This window comes from Dermacentor albipictus, chromosome 2, assembly GCF_038994185.2.
Source record: "Dermacentor albipictus isolate Rhodes 1998 colony chromosome 2, USDA_Dalb.pri_finalv2, whole genome shotgun sequence".
In the NCBI taxonomy this organism is placed as follows: Eukaryota; Metazoa; Arthropoda; class Arachnida; order Ixodida; family Ixodidae; genus Dermacentor; species Dermacentor albipictus.
In genome coordinates this window covers 148,524,690-148,544,562 of record NC_091822.1, presented here as the reverse complement: position 1 = coordinate 148,544,562, position 19,873 = coordinate 148,524,690, and the positions used below count along the sequence as shown (strand labels likewise).

The following is a 19,873-nucleotide window of genomic DNA, read 5'->3' as shown; positions in this document are numbered from 1 at the left end:
GAACAAGAAAGCAAAAACTATATATAAAGAAAAAAACATAATATAGCGCGCGGATAAACGGCTGCGCCTGTGGCAAGCTCGCGCAGGGCATCAGGGCACCGGACTCTGTCGTGATTCCTCGTTCGGGAACGTGACAACAACAAGAAAAAAAAAGAGTAATAATAAATCAACCAGGCAGACAGAGAGAGAGAGAGAAAAAAAAAAGGATTGAAAGCGATGTTGCACGACAGCCGGTTGTTGCAGCACTGATGGCTAAGCGAGGAGTTTGAAACGAGATACGACGCCTGGAGCGCCCGCTCTGCCAGAGGTCCCGAATGATTGGAAGCAGTGGAGCGCTTCATATGGCCCGCGTGTCAGCTAGGCCCGACGACTTCCCCACTGCCACTGCCCCCCCCCCCCCCAACCTCGTTCCCCGTCCCAATCTCACCCTTCACTTTCTGGATACCCTTCAGGACTGCGCATGAGGAACGCATTCAGGCCGCGGGCGGTTTTGGGGTCGGTCGATGAAGCGGCTGTCCCGACGCACGCTCGACTGGCGACGGGGCCGCCACACCGCCGTGGTGAGAGCTCGAGCTGCAAATGGCTTGTTGCTCTTTTCGCGCTGAACCGCCGAGTGCTTCCGAAGCCTACGGCGCGAGCACTAGACCCGCGGTCGGTCACTGTCCCGCACGCTGCGATGCGAGCACCGAGCTGCCAGCAGCAACGACGAGCTGGACGCGTCACAGATGCGAGCCGCCGCTGGGCTGCGGTTGCCGCCGGCTGTGCCCGATGGTGGCAGGGCTCGCTGCGCTGATCGGCACTTCAACGAGGGGTCGCGACCCACGGCGCGGCAGTGTTTTGGAGAGAGAGGAAAGGGAAACGGTTGTAAGCGTTAGTGGTGGCATAGAGCATGTCACTGCAGCCGTGTCCGATAGACGATGCGAGGTCGACAGAGCGCGCCGGAAGTCGGATAAAGCAGTATAGCTGTAGTCAGAGTAAATAGTGCAAATGATGCAAATGCAAAGGAAAAAAAAGAAACTTCGGGAAAGCGTCGCTTACAGTGACGACGACCGACAAGAGGAGTAGAAGAGGAAATGAAAAGAAAATGTAAGCGTGGCCGACGCCTCAAGATTAATTTTATTAACCGCTATGGCCCACCGCTCGATCATTTGTAGTTCCCCCTATAGAGAATCAATGAACCAGGCTAACATGCAGGTCATCTCAACGACTTTCTTTACGTTGACAATCACATTAGTGATCTGGACTAGCTGGCAGGCCTCTGATGATTTTTAAACGAATGAGTATCAACACTACTGTATACAGCTCGTAATATATAGCACGTAACAAATGCTTCAGCCTTATGTCTAGCAGGAAGGGATGCATCAGAAGCTGCATCGATATTCAGGACGCTGTGCATGGTGGTAGTGAACTAAGTCTTCGCAGCAACGGGATCACAGGCAAATATAAAATTTTTCTACCGGGTGTGAGCCAGAATTATTCGATGCTTTAGCACAAGTCCCGGGCCGCAACTTTACACATAAGTGGCAAATTACAGAATTCCTACCGTGATGCCTAACATGAAGGTATGATTCATGCCAAGTATCTTGCTTCGGAAGCTTCTTTGCGATTAGGCTCAATCCTCCACTTCATCTAACAGCGTGAGTTTCTTTGCCGGCCCCTCTCTTCCTTCTGTTTACTAGACTAACCACTCAGTGAGAGAAACAAGTATAGCTTCTTCTTCTATGCCATCTGCACGAATAAGCGCAGCAGCTCCCAGATATTGACTGAAATACTTAGCGACAATTCTTGCGGGGACGCAGACATACGGAACAAGTGAGGACGATCGCGGTCGTGGTGTGGCTTACATGATGGACCAAGTAGCTCAGCAGTCAGCCCTCTAGATAGTATGACGCTCCAAGCGAAGGCGCGTTGAGGGGATGCTTTCAGCGTGTCGTTTGTAGGCTAGATCTTCTGTCGCTAGCAGACGATCGGCATGAAAAACGAGACAGATTTCAATGAACTTGCTTTGCTTCGCTGAAGAAAGTGAAATTCTAGTTATAGAAAAACAAGTGACCCTGTGAACTATAGAGGAGGAGAGAAGGAGGTCGCGGAACGCGGCAGAGAGAGAGCAGAACTTTATTCGGCTCGAATTGACAATGGCCGGCAGAGCAGGGTCCCCGCCGTCCAGGGCCTATCTGATGACTTGCGGAATCCTGGCGTTATGCAAGGCCAAGTTGTCACAGTCAACACTCGTTAATGGTAACAACGCAGCGATGGACAGTACAACATCGTAGCGATTCGAGCTGGTGCACGTATAGCATTACAAAGGTCAGGTTAACAACAAGTAAAACTCTTGCTTGGGCTAGTTGATTCATGCTTGAATGAGTAAAGACAAGGCGCAAAAGAACAGGACTGAAGAAGGACACAAACGACAGGGCCTACATAAGGCAGGCTTGTTGCGGAAATAAACTTAGTTGTGAGTGGCGTCGGTCCTGTCGTTTGCGTCCTTCCTCAGTCCTGGTCTTCTGCGCGTTGCCTTTACTCATTTTAAAAAGGTGTCACTGACAGCGTGATGCTCGAACACGATGGTCTTTTACTTTCCGTTGTAGCATGTGACTTACGTACAGAATTCTTTCGCTAGCAAGTTTCACTGAGCAAAGGGTTATCGTCGATACTAATGCCGCACCAAGCAGTGTGTAATTAATCAAGACGCAACAGCTTTATCTTCTACTCGCGGCCGCTTCTCCACCGCAACTATTTATACGTTAAGACGCAATCACGATTGGACGGTTGCTGCTACCACCGCCGGTTCACAGCAAGTTCCTGTACTCAGTTTCGATGCGGAAGAAGTTGAAGGCCACGATGCGGCGGATGTTGTTGTCGGCCATGAAGGCCCCCACATTGAAGGCGGCGCGCATCGGTATGAAGATGAAGTTTCCCTGAAAGAAGTAGTCCGGCTGCTCGAACTGGATGAACACAAACCGATGCGAACCGGTACTCGTCGCCGGCGTCGGTGGACTGTACGTCGCCAGCACTTTGCCGGCGTCCAGCTGCGGATGATAGAAAAAGAAAAAAAGAATGGGAAAGAAAAAAGAAATCGGCAAACTGCAGTGGTTCATCCGGCTTTGAACTCATTTACGGCAGGCGTTGGAAGCTATTGTGGGAGCCGGAAACACGTCATGACCGCCATGTCCTGAATCTGTCGCCGAAGTGCTTGCGCAGGCGCCACCATGCGCTCGTCGATACTGTACGCCGCGCCCAATCCGGCACAAATGGTCCAGAGCAATTACCGCGTAATAGCGACGGCTCAGTAAGTTCGCTTTCCAAATGAACGCGCGTTGTCCCAAAAGCCCCAGTTTGATTTCTGGTGGTGCTGTGCAAAGTTTCGTTATCGCTGGTAAGGGTAAAGTTTAGTGTAAGGTTGTGACCTGACAATGAAACGACGATGGCGGGATAACAAATAGGAAAGTACGCACTATCAGACATGCGCAGGAAACGCACTTCGGAGCTTTTACGAGCGGCGTCACATTGAAAGAACTGATTGCCTCTCCAAAATAAAACAAAAGAAGGCACGTGACCCAGCTACAACGGGAAGTTGGTAATACTCCGTCGTGTACACCGGTATAGATAAATGTACCATGCCGTCGACGCGTTGCAATCAGCACGTTGCTTCTGCGACTCTTGATGGGTTATATTTGTGAAGCTATACCATCTTGCATAATTCGCAATAGGCGTCACTTCGTCTAAAACGGCAGGGCTATTGCGATAGCCATACTGCTGATAAACCTAGATGGTGCCACATTCCCAGCTGCTGGTCGTAGCCGCTGTCTAAGTTTTTATGGGACCCGGCTATGGTTTAACATGCTTTTAACATTTGTCAGCGCTTGTAACGGAGTCGCGTGCGAAAGCGGTGGAAAGGGCGCACGGAACCGAGAAAGTTGTCCGTATCACGCTTTATAGCAGTGACCGATATAAGATGCCTAAAGCCCGTGGTTAGGCCGAGTATTATACTAGTGTAGAGGGTGTGAAACATCTCAAGTGAGCTTTTCTGTGAAGTTTTCGAGGAGTTCGGGAGCGTTGTCACTTTCAAACATATGCGGATTGGCCGAGTTAATTTCTTGCGAGGTGTTAATCCCATGGTGACGGTTCTTCGTTCCCCTAGTATTCTGAACGCAAGTTGTAAAGCAGCCATGAAAGCGCCATGAGAGCGCCTTGATCAACTGATGTAGCACACGCACAACGGAATTTAATGGTTTAGAATTTAAGAAGCAAATTTTATTAGTGCTATTAGCATTGTTAGGATACTTCAAGCGCATCCCGATGTCTATCTATCGGTCTGCGTTTCTGTCCATGACCGTCTACAACCGGTTACCCGCCATCTTGGGTCACTGGATAGTCCGGGGTGTAATGAATGGAGCATCGGACAGCTGGGCTGAGCGAACCAGGTTTGAAACCAACCGCTGGACCAACTTAGGTCCCTGGTTATGTGCCGTGGAGTAAGCGCCGCTCATCATTGACAAAATATGTTTTTTTTTTTAATTTGGCCAGTGGTGGGCGGAATCGATCGAACCAGGGCCATATGTATTCATACAAGCTTGCCTGAATATATGTTGCCCCATGCGCTACGCAGGAACTTCACGGCGGCGGCGCTGGATGGAGCAGCGTGTCCAAAAGAAAGCGCGAGAAAGGAGCCTGGCTGCATACGCAGCTCATACATTTCGTGTTTCGGCGGTGAAAATATGGCGTATAGCTATATTGCTTCAACGTTATTCGCATAATTGTCGGCATTTATCGTAGGATGGGTGCTGCAGGAATGCTTTATGACGACCGCTTTTTGCGTATACCGCAGATGTTGCGAATATGGGTTGGCATTTATGCAGCAGTCCTTGTGCTTGCGAAGATTCTAGCCAATGGTGCATGACAGCGAAAATATGGAAGGTGACTAGCCAGGGACGTCGGAAAAACTTTGCGAATTGTGCCCGGTGATCACATGTACGGCGAACTCGTCCGCATTCCGCAGAAGTAAACGTGTTTGCTTATCTCCAATCTGTTTTGTCTCCTAGAAGCCTCGTATTGTCAGCATCATGGCAGCATTATTGCGTAACACCGACACGAGGGTTAAATATGGTGTCGGAATATGTAAGCAAGCGCGCGTAAAGTAATTTAGGCGCTCACTCGCAACCAAGCACATAAATGAATGAATAAATGAGCTGTACATGTAAGTGCCGCTGTTTCGGCAGTGTTTGCCTTCCCGTTCCAAGAATGGAGACATTACGGCTAAGCCGACTTACAGCGTAATTTAAGCTTGCGTGAAAAAGCTTGCCCTTGTAAATGCCCAGGGCCCTCTAATATGCTTACGCGACGTACACAACGCCACGTCATTCTTCACGATATGCGACCAGATGTAAGCGATAAACGCGCTCAGATCAATTTTTCATGTATTGGTTAGCTTCGCCCCGTTTAGTTAGTAAGGTGCATATTCACTCTGCTATGAAGCATTGTGGCGATAACTTAAATTACATTCTGGAGTTTTGATGGCGAAGCTACCATCTAATCGTGAGGCACGTCGTAGTGGTGGATTCCGAATTAATTAACCTGGGGTTCTTTAACGTTCACCCAACACACGGTACACGGGCGTTTTTGCATTTCGCTCCCATTGAAATGCGGCCGCCGTGGCCTGTATTTGATCATGTGACCTCGTGCTTAGCATCGCAACGCCCTAGCCATTAAGCAACCACGGCGGGGGATTGTGGGACTAAAGTGGAGACTGTACGAAGTGAGTCGCGACAGCGCTAGACTAGCTGAAAGGCGCACAAAATTCGTTCCTGTAAAATTCACAGCAAGCGTTCCCAAGACAACGGCTAAATCCTACGCATATTTGCGAAAGCTTTCAATCGTGACATTTCGCGCATTTGTATACTGCACTGGGCTCCCTCCAACACACCCCCCCCTCCCTTCCCGAAACCCTCCTCCCCCTCCCCACATTTTTTTGGCATGGTGTTACAGTTACACTTTTCTTTAATTGGGCGTTATGTAACACGATACTTCGTGGGTAATATGTGAAACGTTTACTGTCACAGGTAAGCACGTTCTCTTGAAGAAGGATTAGGAAGCTGTCACGTTTGCCTTATCGCGCACAGAACTTTAGAGCATAAAAGCTAAGGCGAAGCCTTGAAGGGCTCTTCTTCTGGCACCTCCTAATCCGATTATGTCGAATTGGCTCTCAGGAGCTGCTATAAGTGCATTCAAGAGATCGACAATTCCATTTCGCCTTCTCGCGTGCCATGGGAGTCTGCGCTGCTGAGCTTATACCAGATTAAATCGCATCGAGGGGCAGGAACCCCAGATGCGATTTGAACGCCCAGTGAACTCACGTCATCTCAGACTTATTAAGTTTTTTTTTTTTTCGAGGCGTAACGTGATAACGTGTCAGAAGCGGGAGAAGTCATTAGCGTTTATCAGTGGCTTCTTGAAAGCAGTGCGAGAGTCGGTGCATATATCGTTATTTGCCATATTGCCACGAAACACAGAGACCAGAGAAATTGTAGCGCTTGCTTCGAGCAATGTCACGAGGTTGTTAAGGAACTCGGGAAGCTGTCAGGAAACGGAATTTAACAAAATTAAGTATTACCCGGCGCCTTGACAGAGTTATGCAGGTCGATGCACCCGTACTTGATACTTTATAATTGAACTTCAAGTACCGATTAGCTTGTTCACAAAAAAAAGAAAGAAAAAAAACTGCTCTGAACGACGAAATCATCGCGAATTGTCCGAACGTGTCGCTCATAATGTCGGTATGACAAATGTTTCGAGACTAGCGCCCATGAAGGACAACTGAGGCACGAAATGAAATTTGCGCTTCGAGAGATTTATTAGCTCGTCTGGCTGTATTGGGACAGCCACTGTTGCAGAAGGTGGTTCGCTGCACGGCATAAGTTGCTGCATGGCATTTGCCTAAGCAGTTCGAATATTGATTTTGGTCGGACCAGCGCGCAGGGGGTGCTATACTCCTTATAAATAGGAACTTTGTTTCTCATTTCATTTTTCTGCACTTGGTTCCATTGCGTCACCTGCGCTCAAACGGGAGATCGGTGGGATGGACCGCTTCTAAATCGCGCTATTTTTTAAGCATCGGTGGATCACGCATGAGCTTCGAAATGCAGCCTTAATGTCACCCGTACAACCCGTATCTCCGTTTTATGCTTCGTTCTTCTTCTTTTCTTGCGGGTGGCTGTTTTTTACCGCATTGTCACAGTTTTCGAGTTATCGTTCGGCTCGACTCGGACGTGTACGCTGTATCCCAGAATATATATATATATATATATATATATATATATATATATATATATATATATATATATATATATATATATATATATATATATATTTCTTGTCATGTATATAAGGTTACCGGTAGTTCTGGGCACAAGTTCGCCCAACAGTTAACTTCTTACATCGAGAATGTCCATTGCTTTACACATGTGATAATTTATGGTTAACTGTGCTTTTCCGTGGCTCTCTGTTGGTATGCGTTAATGAGCGAGGACTCGAACACTACTTTAAGAACGTGCCATGTATACAATCCTTCGTTTCTTGTATATGTTATCCTGGTGGAATTGTGCCGGGATTGTCACTACAGTTTTCGTATCGTCCCTTGTTTAAACATTTTCTAAACAGATGTGTGCTTTTCCGTGGATCTATGTTATATGTTAGTGAGTGAGGACTCGGACACTACTTAACTCTATTGAGACAGGGGAAGGGGGGGGGGGTGTCGACGTCTGGATCTTTGTTGTGTTTACAACAGGACACCCAGCAGAATGAACGTAGACGTCCAGCACAAATAAAAACGTATATACTGGTGCTCTTTCGCAACTGAAAATTGTTTTCACATAGGTAGCGCATGAAAAATGCGGACAGAAAGAGAGATGGGAACACACGCAGAGCTGACTTTACACGGATCGTTTACCGACGTAAACCTCGAAGATACATACAGTTAGCCGATATGCGCCTTTGTCGGGCACGCGTGGGTTAACGCATTCACAGTCACACTCCTTACCTTATAGCGCGATTGATGGTTTAGACGCGCAAAGCTCATCGAGCAGCTGTAAGCTCCGCTTCAATTATTTTTTCTAATTAGCTGCTTACGATTCTTCCAAACGATCACTATAGTCTATAAATATGATTAACAGCCACACAACCGGCAACGAAGGTCAAAAAAGTCATTCGTTTTTCTTGTCAACGTTGTTACGACGCCCTCTGAGTCGATCGTTTAGCAATCTACACCTGTCTGACCCACATAAGCCCGACCACATGGAAAAGGTACGCGATTAATGGCATGATCTGCTCCGCCAACAAACTTTTTGTGTGTGTGTGTGTGGGGGGGGGGGCGGCTTTTTTATAACTGCGATTGGCGGGAACAGAGGGCCCAGCGAGGCAGGCGGCATAGCCGCTGCAGCTTACTGGGAGCAGGGCTTACTGGATGCACCCTAACCTTCACGTTAGAGTGCATAGCATTTATGCTATGCTATGCTATGCTAATGCTATGCTAATGCTATGCATTTAGCATAGCATTAGTGCATAGCAATCTGAGGAAATCAAATTAAGAACTTCATGTGTGACCACATCGACGGGTGCAGAACTCGCGGCGCTCCGTGCTGCACTTGATTTCATTAAGCAGAAGCCTCCGCAACAATGGACAGTCTTTAGTGACTCCAAGGCAGCCCTTCAGTGCATACGAAGCCCAATGCGGACCGAATGAACAACTGGCCTCAGAAATTCGGCACATATATCATCAAAGCTATGACAAGGGACACGACATAATCTTTCAGTGGCTTCCAGGACATAGTAACATCAGCGGGAATGACCACGCCGACGAAGCCGCCCGATCTGCACATGACAGTGGTCAGCGAGTCGCCATTCCGTTTTCGCGAACAGACGCTGCGGCTGAGTTGCGATTGATGTCCCGTGAGTGTACTTTGCCCCTGTGGGACTCAAATGTTTTCACCATGTGTCGGTTGCGTTCATTGTCTCCGGACATACGGATGCACCTCCCGCCTGGATTACCACGACGTGAACAGACCATGCTCTACCGTCTGTGGCTAGGCGTTGCCTTTACAAACGCCTATGCTTTCCTCATAGGAATGGCCAACAGCCCCACGTGCGACACATGTAACATCGACGAGACGCTCGCACACATTATCTGTGCCTGCCCGCGATACAGTGCTGAGAGACAAGTGATGTGCAGTGTACTGGACCAGTTGGACAATCGTCCACTTTCAGAACTAAAAGCTTTAGGCCAATGCTCCGATAGGACATCCGCGTTGAAGGCCTTACACGCGCTAGTATGGTTCTTGCGGTCTACGGGGCTTCACGACAGACTCTAAGAATGCCGCCTCCTACCGCTCTGTAGTGTACGCGCTTTGTTTGTGCTTGTCTCCCTTTCTATCTCCCCCTTCTACTCTGTTTCTCTTTTTATCCCTCTTAACCCTTCCCCCTGCGCGGGGTAGCCAACCGGAACTACCTCTGGTTAACCTCCCTGCCTTTCTCTGCATTATTTTCTCTCTCTCTCTCTAGTCTTCATCTTTTTTTTTTTTTCAAGTTGTGTCAGACGTGGTGAATACACACTTTTCGTGCACTACGTAGTTGAAGTTAAGATGTGCCAACTCGCCCGAACAGCCACAATTGTGAAACTTGTACTAAACCTAAAAAAAGAAGGGGGAGATAAAAGGGAGAGATGCCACAAAGTGGAGAGGAAAAACGGGGGGGGGGAGCAGTTCTACAAGCAGTGTCTTTTACTTTTGCATGCGGGAACACTTGCCGCATTACGCGAAATAAAGTAAACACTTCGTCGTCTTAGACCTCGCCTGTGCGAGGGGATATGTAGACTTGACAAACATTTGCAGTCTTCCTTAGTCGCGCCGTAACGGAGATAATTGGTGCAGTAATGCGGGATTTGCTGCCGCAACACGGACTAGCACCTTAAGGACGCTCTCAACGTTCCACATTAGTCTTCTTATCTCGTACTGCATTAGAGGAACGAAAGAAAGAAAGCGTCCGAGGGCGAGGGTGGTGTTTCGCGTGCTATGTCGAGAGGAGAACACTGTATATGTCGAGCAGAGCTGCTTTTATGAACGCCACGACAGATACTGTTGTTGTCGCTGGCAAGGACGCACATTTGTTTGTTTGCACTTATTCGCTGGAGGTCGCACTTTAGTCCAGTACAGCGGTGGGGAAGAACGAGCGAGCTGACCGTGGTGTCATCCTGAGACTTCTTAATCGCGGTGGCAGGCAGGACATTTGCTTCCTTCACCATCGGTCAGCCGTGAAGCAATCTATATATAGCCGAGTTCAATCAATACCATTATTATTATTATTATTATTATTATTATTATTATTATTATTATTATTATTTACAATCACCGTTTTTTCTACTACAGTTTGCTTCTTGGGTTTCAATCAAAGTCCTTCCCCTCCCTTCTCCGCCTTTCTCATTCACACTGAGGCAGGAAGGAAAAAAAGTAAAATGAAGCGTACAAAAAGGAGGAGTTCGTACGGCCTTACACAACTTGCCGCCCATCGCGAGAATGACGAAGTGCTTGCGTGATTGACTACGCAGAATAACCTAACCACACACCACACGGGGAGACACGGATATATAGGTCGAGCGTGTGCAAAGCGCGGCTAATCCGTGTTATCGGATGCGCGAGAACTATCCCCGCGAAGGTGTACTACAATAGTGAGAAAGTGTTCGTCCTGTCCACATTTCCCGCCATGTTTCTTTTATAGTTTTCAATCTGGTTAGCGAAATGTAGGGTTTAGGTTTGCTGCATATCTTCAGGTTGGTGCTAACTTTTTTCGCCTTCACCGTTAACTGAAAGATTTAGTACCACATCCACGACGCTGTGTGTGTTGCGTGAAGGCGCTTCGAAGAACGCGGTGTCGCATATCGCGACACTGTATTTAACCCACGCGAGTTCCTGCGCGTGCCCGTACACCTGCGGCATCTCAAGAATACATAAATGCGGGTAGTTACTTCCTACAGTCAAGCCAAACCAAAGCCATTCCATGAGTGCTATTCCGGACGAGGTTGACTTCCGCCATGTTGTCGAAATCGGCCACCTTGTCGTTTTTGCGCCTATCCGAGAGGCCGAAGCTACCCCAAGCGCCAATCAGAGCTAACAACAAGGCGAATTGGAGAGTCTAGTGGTATTCCATAGCGCCTAAAATAAAATCCCAGAAGTGCCTTCACGTGCAAAATGTGATTAGTTCAGAAATTATTAGATTAGATTAGAAAAGAGAAACGGCGCTACCGGAGAGGAGGAAGCCAGGAGGAGCACACAAGGACGCCACCGTGTCTGTGTTCACCTTTCTGTTTCGTCCCGTCTGGCATACAACGCTGTTTTGTAATCAAGAACCGGCTAGGCCTACAGTACAAGCTCGAAAAGGAGTCTCTCACTGGTCCCGAGCGAGACGAGAGTCACGAGAGAGGCACGCGAGGGCCCGTATATACGTACTACGCTTCCGCAAATCTGTCACGCGCATGCGTACACGTCAGCAGCGCTACAGGAACGGAACGTTAACGCGTGCGCGCCAGTCGCGTATGCGCAAAACGTTTCCTGTTGGTAGCACTCCGCGCATGCGCATACTGCGTGAAACCTATAGCGACTCGCATGTGTGCGATGCGCCACTTCGTGCGCAACGTGCGTCTGCAGTGCCAAAAAAAAAAAGCAGCGATTTCGACGAAAGCGACAAATAACGGTGAAGGGCCACTCACCCGTTGTGCCGGTATGTTGACGACGAGCCAGTGCAGCCAGGCGCGGTGCTTGGGTGCGCGCGACGACGGAGCGTCCAGGTCGACCATGCAGAGCGCGTAGAAGTAGTCGCTCCGTCCTCGGAGCACGACATCCGGAGGCTCGGCCACGCTCGTCGGCTCCAGCTCGTTGCCCATGTCCACCTGCGACCAGAGTCGGCGGTCAGCGTGAAACGACGCGGAAGCGCACATCGTCGTGTGGCGGTGTCAGTTCGTCACAAAATAAATGCACAAATGGGCCGCTTGCGTGTATGTATGTATGTATGTATGTATGTATGTATGTATGTATGTATGTATGTATGTATGTATGTATGTATGTATGTATGTATGTATGTATGTATGTATGTATGTATGTATGTATGTATGTATGTATGTATGTATGTATGTATGTATGTATGTATGTATGTATGTATGTATGTATGTATGTATGTATGTATGTATGTGCGTGCGTGCGTGCGTGCGTGCGCGCGCGCGCGCGCAGATAACAACAAATAAGCTAATTTGAAAATTGTCAAATAATCTGTAGCTAGCAGTGTAGGCCATCGCTATTTACGCAGCTCATCGTCATTTTGGGTAGCTTCGCTTTCACGCTCAACTAATTCCTAAAAGCAAAAGGGGCGCTTCTTCGCGGCACAGCCCTGGTAGAAGCGCCGTGACCTCTTCAATCGAACAGCGGCGCCGTTCGTGCTTTTCGCTCCCTTTCGGCTCCTACAGTATTTGCGAGCTCGCTAACTGATATCTCACCCAGGCGTACACCACAACGTCACCTTGGCGTTTCCAATGTAGGTGACAGCGAGCGAGTCGTTGGGCAGGTAGCCAATCAGATCCGGTATGATGCGCATGGCCTTGGCCTTGTCGACCGCGGACAGGGCGCGCTCTCGCTGAGAGCCCACCACGCCGTCGAGCACGTCCTCGTCCGCATCGGCGCCACCACCACCGTTGCCTTCAGGGGGCGCCGTGACGCCTATGGCTCCTTGAGCTGTGGTCGGCGGTGCCATTGCCAGTGGCGTCAACAGCACCAGCTTTGCTACCAGCGCTGCAGCACCGATCGCCCGCAGTGCGGCACACATTGGGGGATCCGACGGAGGCGCCTGGAAGCTTGTTCTTGTTCTTCGTCTTCTTCTTCTTCCTCTCACAGCCGAGCACGAGGTCTGGAGCGTGTTTGGTGCCCGCGGCGGCCCCGATAGGCCAGATGCAAGACGGCTCACGTGCCAAGCATTCAGTACGCGTTGCGAAAACACAGCTAATCGCGAAAATTACTCCGGAGTCCTGTGCTCAGTGTCTCTCAAACTGCTGCGTTCCTTTAAAACGTTAAACTGCCAATGGTCAATCAACAGATGTATTGTTATGTAGTTTTTTAAATGAACCTTACTCTGCCATCCTCCTACCCCCCCCCCCCCCCTCCTCTTCGATAGCTCACTGCTGTCTTGCGTGAGTGACCAGACCCGGGCATAGTGCAAATCAGTACTGGATATAGCGCAAGGCGAGGCGACCCGCAACGTCAAGGGATCTGCGTGAGCGCAGACGCGAGCTCTAACACGTGCCTTCGTCATTCGGGCCGGCGATCTGCATGTCTTCGTCGTCATCGTCATTCCGTTGTGGCTATTTCATCGCCTTCGTTTCATCGTCGTCATTTCTTTCTTGCCGTGCCGCAGTCACCCTTTCGTTGTGGTCACTCTGGCCTCCTCATTCCCTATTCTTCATGACTTCGCCTTTATGCTATCGTCGCCGTTCCGTCGTCGCCAAGCTGTCGTCGTCATTCTATCATCACCATTCCATCAACGTCATACCTTCGTCATTATGCTTTCGTCAACCTGGCGTCATCGTTCTATCACCGTCTGCTATCGTCGTCACGTCTTCTTCGTCGTTCTATGGTCATCTGCCGCCGTCGTCACACCATCGTAATTAAACCGTCATCATCGTGCACTCGATATCAGTCTATCATCGTCAAACGGACGTCATCACGCCATTGTCGTCACGCCTTGCTCGCTATATCGTCGACGTCATACTATCGCCATGCCATCGTCGTCATTTCTGCAATCCGCATGTCCTCCCTCTTCTTACGATCCACAAGGATAGAGAGAGAGGGAGAGAGAGAGAGATAGAAAGAGATAGGGAGAGAGATAGAGAGAGAGAGAGAGAAAGAAAGAAAGAAAGAGAGAGAGAGAAGGGAGAGAGATAGAGAGACAAAGAACGAAAGAGAGAGAGAGATATATAGAGAGACAGAGAGAAAGAGAGAGAGAGAGAAATTACTTTATTGTGTGAAAGAACTGAGCATCGATGCCCTCAATCCTCGGCGTCGCTTGCCCACTAATGTCCGCGATGACCCGCTGGTCGTGAAAGGGAGGTTGGTGTGCTCATACATTTGGTGGAAGGGAAAGACGGGCGGGATGAGGGTTTGAGTGAGGGGGCAGCGTTGGATGGCATGGTAATGGGATGTGTTGTGTGTTGGGATAGGCACCGCGGTGACTACAGCGAGTGGGGTCTTCAGTGAGTAGAATTATGAAACGTTGGCGCCTTTAATGGCCCCGGCTGCTCCTGTTTGCGAGCCAAACTAAACGCACCAAAAACACAGATTACAGACTTATACGTGAAATAGTGTTGTTTGGAAACGCCATGAGAACATTCCCCTAAACCAATTCACACAGCGCATGAAATCCGTATTTCCTTCTTCTTATTGCACATTTTTAATCAAATACGACCAGAAGGTTTACTGTGTGAAAAGCGCCACCTAGGCCACGCGAAAACTCCGTCTATGTTCTCTTCATTGAAAGGCTCGAGCATCATTGACATATGCTACCTTTCATTGAGGTCGATGATGCTTGTTTGGCGTGTGTGACAAAGCACGAGTGAAACTTGAAAGTGAAGCGAAGTCAACGAGCGGAAAGCATTGACTAAGGTACCGTGATTCCTTAGACGAGTGCTCCATTGAATGCACTTCTTGCAAACGAAGGGCGCAAGTACGATTTAATGTATTTTTATTTATTTTATTTATTTATTATTTTTATTTATTCATACTGTCAGCACAAGCCAACACAGGAGTTGCGGTTACATTGCTGTGATCAAACTAGACATAGTAGATGTTTAAACAATTCAATACAAAACAATCAGGCTAGGAAGGCACATCATATAAACAAATATGAAGCAACAAAGAACATCAGTTACAATGAGTAAGTTATAGCACTATATGGGTCAAAAAAAAAAGTAACGCGCCCAAACAACTGCAACAAACAAACAGCTAACAATAAAACGTATTCTCAACCGTTTACAAATAATTGGTAACAGCCTTTACAAAAGATTGTAAATCAGCACATTCTACTATATCATGTGGCAAGTTGTTCCAATCGTCTATGCTTCGAACCAGGAACGAATTTTTGAAGGATTCTGTTCTATATTTAAGTGGTTTAATATGTTTTGGATGCTTTGTTCTGGGGTTAGGAGGTCTCTCTAATGTGATGTGTTTTTCTAAGTCTACTTTATAGTCTCCGTTTAATACGTGAAAAAAGAATGTCAGCCTGCTAAGCTGCATTTTTTGCTTGACAGTCATGAGGCCAGCTCTATTTCTAAGTTCGGTGACGGACTGCGTTCTAGCGTATGTGTTAAAAATAAACCTCAAGGCCCTGTTTTGTACGCGCTCACATTTTAGTGCGTTCTGTTGAGTGTACGGCTCCCAAACATGGCTTGCATAAGTCAGTACAGGAAGTACAGTCATTTTGTAGGCCATTGTTTTTACCTCTGGTGTGGCGTCGTGAAGTTTTCGTCGTAACGACCAAAGTGTGCACATGGCCTTATTGCAGATGTTATCGACATGTACCGACCAGTTTAAATCATGTGCGAGATGAATTCCTAGGTATTTATATTTCTTAACCTCAGCTAATTCGGCTCCGTTAATGCTGCAGGGGAATATTAAAGGATCTTTTTTACGCGTGAAACGCATACAAACAGTTTTTGATGTATTCAATTCCATTTGCCATTCATCACACCAGAGACTAACTTTTTGTAAATGGTTACTAAGCTCCTGTTGATCATTAGGAGTGCATATTTTAGCATATATAATGGTGTCATCTGCGTAATGCTTGATGGATATTTGCGGCGAAAAACCTGCTCCCATATCACTAATATAAATGGAAAAAAGTAAAGGGCCTATAACAGATCCTTGCGGCACACCCGATCGAACTGGTTTATTGGTACTGCTAACAGAATTTAATGAAACAAATTGTTCCCTTTGTGACAAATATGCCTCAATCCATTTGAATAGCTTGGTATTACCTAAGAAATGAGACAGCTTCATAAGCAGCTTTCTATGGGATATTCTGTCGAATGCTTTGCGGAAATCGATAAAGATCATATCTATTTGACCCTTTCCATCAATACATTGGCCGATTTCATGCGTAACTTCAGTGAGGATAGTGACTGTGGAGTACCCTCGGCGAAAGCCATGCTGGTTTTTACCCAAAACGTCGTTCTCTTCCACAAATTTAGTTAGGTGGGTAGTAAGGATGTGCTCTAGCGTTTTGCAACATGTACTTGTCAAAGAGATTGGCCGGTAATTAGTGACGTCATGTTTGGAACCCTGTTTGTGAATCGGTACTACCTTAGCCCGCCTCCAGTCTCTCGGAACGTCGCCAGATTCTAAAGATTTAGTATAGATATCTGAAAGGAAGCATGAGCACCACTCGGCGTACCTCTTTAAAAAAGCGTTGGGAATTTGATCAGGGCCAGGACATTTTTTCTCATCTAGTTTAAGGAGCAGATTCAAAATGCCGTCTTGTCTAATAGTTGGCTCAGATATACAGTGCCTAATGGAATGTACTGTTACGGGTGTAGAACCATCATCCCATGTGAAGACCGATTCAAAATATTCATTGAAGAGGCAAGCCATTTCAGAGCTGTTCGTGATAGTCTTATTTTCACTTGTCAGAAATTGAATGCCGGATTTGGGCCCTGAAATGTACCTCCAAAATTTTCCCGGAGAGGAGTTAATAAAATTAGTAAGTGTTTTATTCATGTAACAATGTTTCGCTTTAATAATTTCCATTTTAAGTTCATGTGAAGCGGAATGAATACAATGACGTGTTCTTGTAGAGAATTTTCTAGACCTCATTCGTTTCAGGAGGCGCTTTTTATGAATTATTCCCCGTGTAATCCATGGGTTTTTTCTGTTAACTTTTTTGGGGCGCTTGGGAACAAATTGTGCTATTGATTTTAATACCACACTTTTAAACTTCTCCCAAGCATCATTTACTGACGTGGTATTTAGCGAAATAAAATGGCTGAAATCATCATAACTTTCCTCTAAATGGTCCAATACTGCAACATCATCTGCTTTAGAGAAATCGGAGACTGGCAAAGTTTTCTTCCTCTCTGTTCGGGTATATGTGGTAGAGACATACGTGATCACCATTTTGTGGTCAGAAATCCCTTCTAAGACTTCACACCAGTACTTGGATTGTGTGACAGATCTGCTTAGAAACACCAAATCAAGTAGTGATTCTCCCGATTCGTGGGTTCGTGTGGGCATAGTTACTATTTGTGTTAAGTCAAGGGAAAAAGTCAGATTCAGAAGAACACGAGACACGGCCTGATTATTTTGACCTTCCTGATAATATGCCAGTCAATATTTGGTAAATTAAAATCTCCGGCCATTATAATCTTACAGGTGCTGTTGCCAAACTTTTCTAGTAAGAAATCATTCAGCAATAGCATGTATTCTTCGGAGGTGCCAGGGGGGCGATATACTGCAACAATTACAAAATACAGGCCACCGATCTCTGTGGTACCCACAATACACTCCAGTTCTGGAGGGGATGAAATTTCAACGAAGACCATTGAAGTTTTATAAACAATAGCAACACCGCCTCCTCTGGATCCTCTGTCTTTGCGACAAGCCGTATAGTTCGGGGGAAGGAAATCTGCGCTTTCGATTGATTTATTTAACCAAGTTTCAGTTACAATTACGATATCCGGTTCATGTTCCAAGAGGACAGCTTCCAAAAGTGAAGATTTGTTGCATATGCTCCGAGCATTGACGTTTAAAACTACTAGTCTATCAGGGACACTCGTGACTGCTGTCAGAGCTGTTTCGCCTCTCGTAGGGCTTTTCTCTGCCGCCTCTGTTGCTACTTTTGTCACGACGACGCGGCTCCCGGCATGGCCTACGTGTGGAAGTATCATCGTCCCAGTAATACGCCTTGCCGTCCACGTAAAGCATGTCATAAACTAGGAGCACTCGCTTCCCACTCGATTTCTCATTTTTAGCGCTTTCCCATAGGCACTTTCTCCTGTGCACCACGCTCTTTGAGAAGTCATCACTTATCGAAACATTCATGCCTTTCAACTTGGGACAGTTGCTCATAATTTCCTGTTTTTCCTTGAAATCATACAGCCGGAAAATAACTGGTCGTGCCTTTGACTGCTTTTTTCCAAGACGGTGCATGCGCTCAATGCTCCGAGGATAAGTACCAATCACAGAAAATATTTTGTCCTGCATCAGTTTCGATAAATCTGCCTGTGTTTCATTGTCTTGCTCAGGCAAACCGAAGATGATAAGGTTATTGCGGCGTTGGCGATTTTCCATATCGTCAACTTTTCTAGATAGCACTGCGACTGTTTCATTCAGACGAGACATCGTCCGCTGTGTGTCATCAAGTTTAGAAAAGGAAGACTCAAGTTTAGTTAAGCGGTCTTCAATAAGTTTCATGGCGGCACCATTTTCTTTCACTTCTTTTTGAACTGCTCTCTGATCACGTTTAATGTCACTTAATGTCTTGCTCTGGTCTTTCAACGCTTGCATAATCTGTTCAAGTTTTTCATCTGTAGTCAAACCAGGGCCCGGATTCAACTCGACATCACCACTTGTGATAAGCTTGAGACAAACAGACCAACAATCACATACAAGCAGCGCTAGTGTGCGGGGGCACGGCACGACAATCAGTGACAAATGATTACTTCTAAGTGAGGAAGTGTCGTGTCTCACCTGCAGACAAGCAAATACGAACACGTTGGAAGTCATGCTTGCATGCGTGCCGTGCCCGCAACTGAGCCCGGGGGGGTCCAGGGGCTTGTTTAAGTAGGGATCGGTCCGTGACTTGGTCGTCGATGATTGGTGGATGCTTCGGATATACGTATCGCCGTCGCACGTGCCCAGTAGTTGCGTCTGCAGTAGATCCAGATGATTAGGTTGACGCTCCTGCTTGCAGTGTGTGGCGATTGCACTTGCATTCGTGGCGGCGACGAGAAAAGGGACCTGCAGACAAGCAAATACGAACACGTTGGAAGTCATGCTTGCATGCGTGCCGTGCCCGCAACTCGCGGAGTCATACATTATACATTATTTATGTATACTATAAAATATATTTATAGTTCTCGACCTAAGCAGAAAAAAAAATTACTTGGAGAACATTTGGAATAAATAGTACATTGATGGATGTAGGCTCAGCGTTTTAGAGAAAACATGCGTATATGTTAGAGTATAGGGCAGAAAAAGAAACAGTAACTTTGAGAATACAAAAGTTACAAGTAAATTCCTAGGACACCATATACTATGGAGTAAGAAGTGGGATACATTATACTCGCTACGAAATGTTACTTCTTTTTTTTTCTTTCGGGAAAGTGCATTGCACTGTCCTGCGGAGTCATTCTCTACTTCGAAGTTTTCTTAGACTGCGCTGCTGTAGGAAAAAATGAAAAAAAGTTAAGTGCACTAAAGCCAGTCTGACATCGTCATTGAGCTTCCGGCGGACGCAAGGGTCCCTAAAAAGCCATCAGCATTCGTAGCTGCGACTTCTCTGTTCCACACGTTTCCGCATAGCCGCCGGGCTCGTCGCTCTGTATGTGCACGTGGTTCATTTATGCCTCACTAGAGGGTTCTCCATGCTTCGGGGCTGATCCATTTGTGCCAACAGTCAGTCGCAGTATCTGCACGCAGATACACCTCCCCCCCGCCCCCTCAAAGAATGGGTGTTCTTTTTTCTTCGTTTTTGTTTTTCTTCTTACATTGCGCCTAGTTCCACCGACCCGACTTTGGATGGGCTTGGCTCTCCGCTCGCCTCGGCTTCTGCTGCAGGCGAACCAACTTTCGAGTCT

The 19,873-nt window shown here is 47.2% G+C and overlaps 2 protein-coding genes across 3 annotated transcripts in view; one reads left to right on the top strand and one right to left on the bottom strand.

Moving 5' to 3' along the window:
* The window catches only part of LOC135899878 (high affinity cationic amino acid transporter 1-like), a 467,387-nt gene that overhangs the window by 254,967 nt on the left and 192,547 nt on the right, over positions 1 to 19,873 (top strand). The gene's annotated exons all lie outside the window — the stretch shown is intronic.
* On the bottom strand, positions 2,176 to 19,087 carry LOC135899896 (protein D3-like). 2 transcript variants are annotated; one of them, XM_070534098.1, is made up of 3 exons: positions 18,765 to 19,087; positions 11,753 to 11,932; positions 2,176 to 3,029 (listed from the first exon to the last, which is right to left on the bottom strand). In XM_070534098.1, the coding sequence occupies exons 1-3, from the start codon at positions 19,068 to 19,070 to the stop codon at positions 2,790 to 2,792; spliced, it is 726 nt and encodes a 241-aa protein (XP_070390199.1). In that variant the 5' UTR covers positions 19,071 to 19,087; the 3' UTR covers positions 2,176 to 2,789. The 2 variants fall into 2 exon arrangements, with proteins under 2 accessions (XP_070390199.1, XP_065285362.1); XM_065429290.1 differs by lacking the exon at positions 18,765 to 19,087 and adding an exon at positions 12,556 to 12,903.

What these genes read in the sequence shown, in the direction of transcription:
- LOC135899896 (XM_070534098.1), bottom strand. Translation starts at nt 19,070, where the DNA reads ATGACTTCCAACGTGTTCGTATTTGCTTGTCTGCAGGTCCCTTTTCTC. An exon ending in TCGTATTTGCTTGTCTGCAG is followed by an intron (nt 11,933 to 18,764) that starts GTGAGACACGAC and finishes CTCTGGTCGCAG; the next exon opens with GTGGACATGGGCAACGAGCT. An exon ending in TCAACATACCGGCACAACGG is followed by an intron (nt 3,030 to 11,752) that starts GTGAGTGGCCCT and finishes TATCATCCGCAG; the next exon opens with CTGGACGCCGGCAAAGTGCT.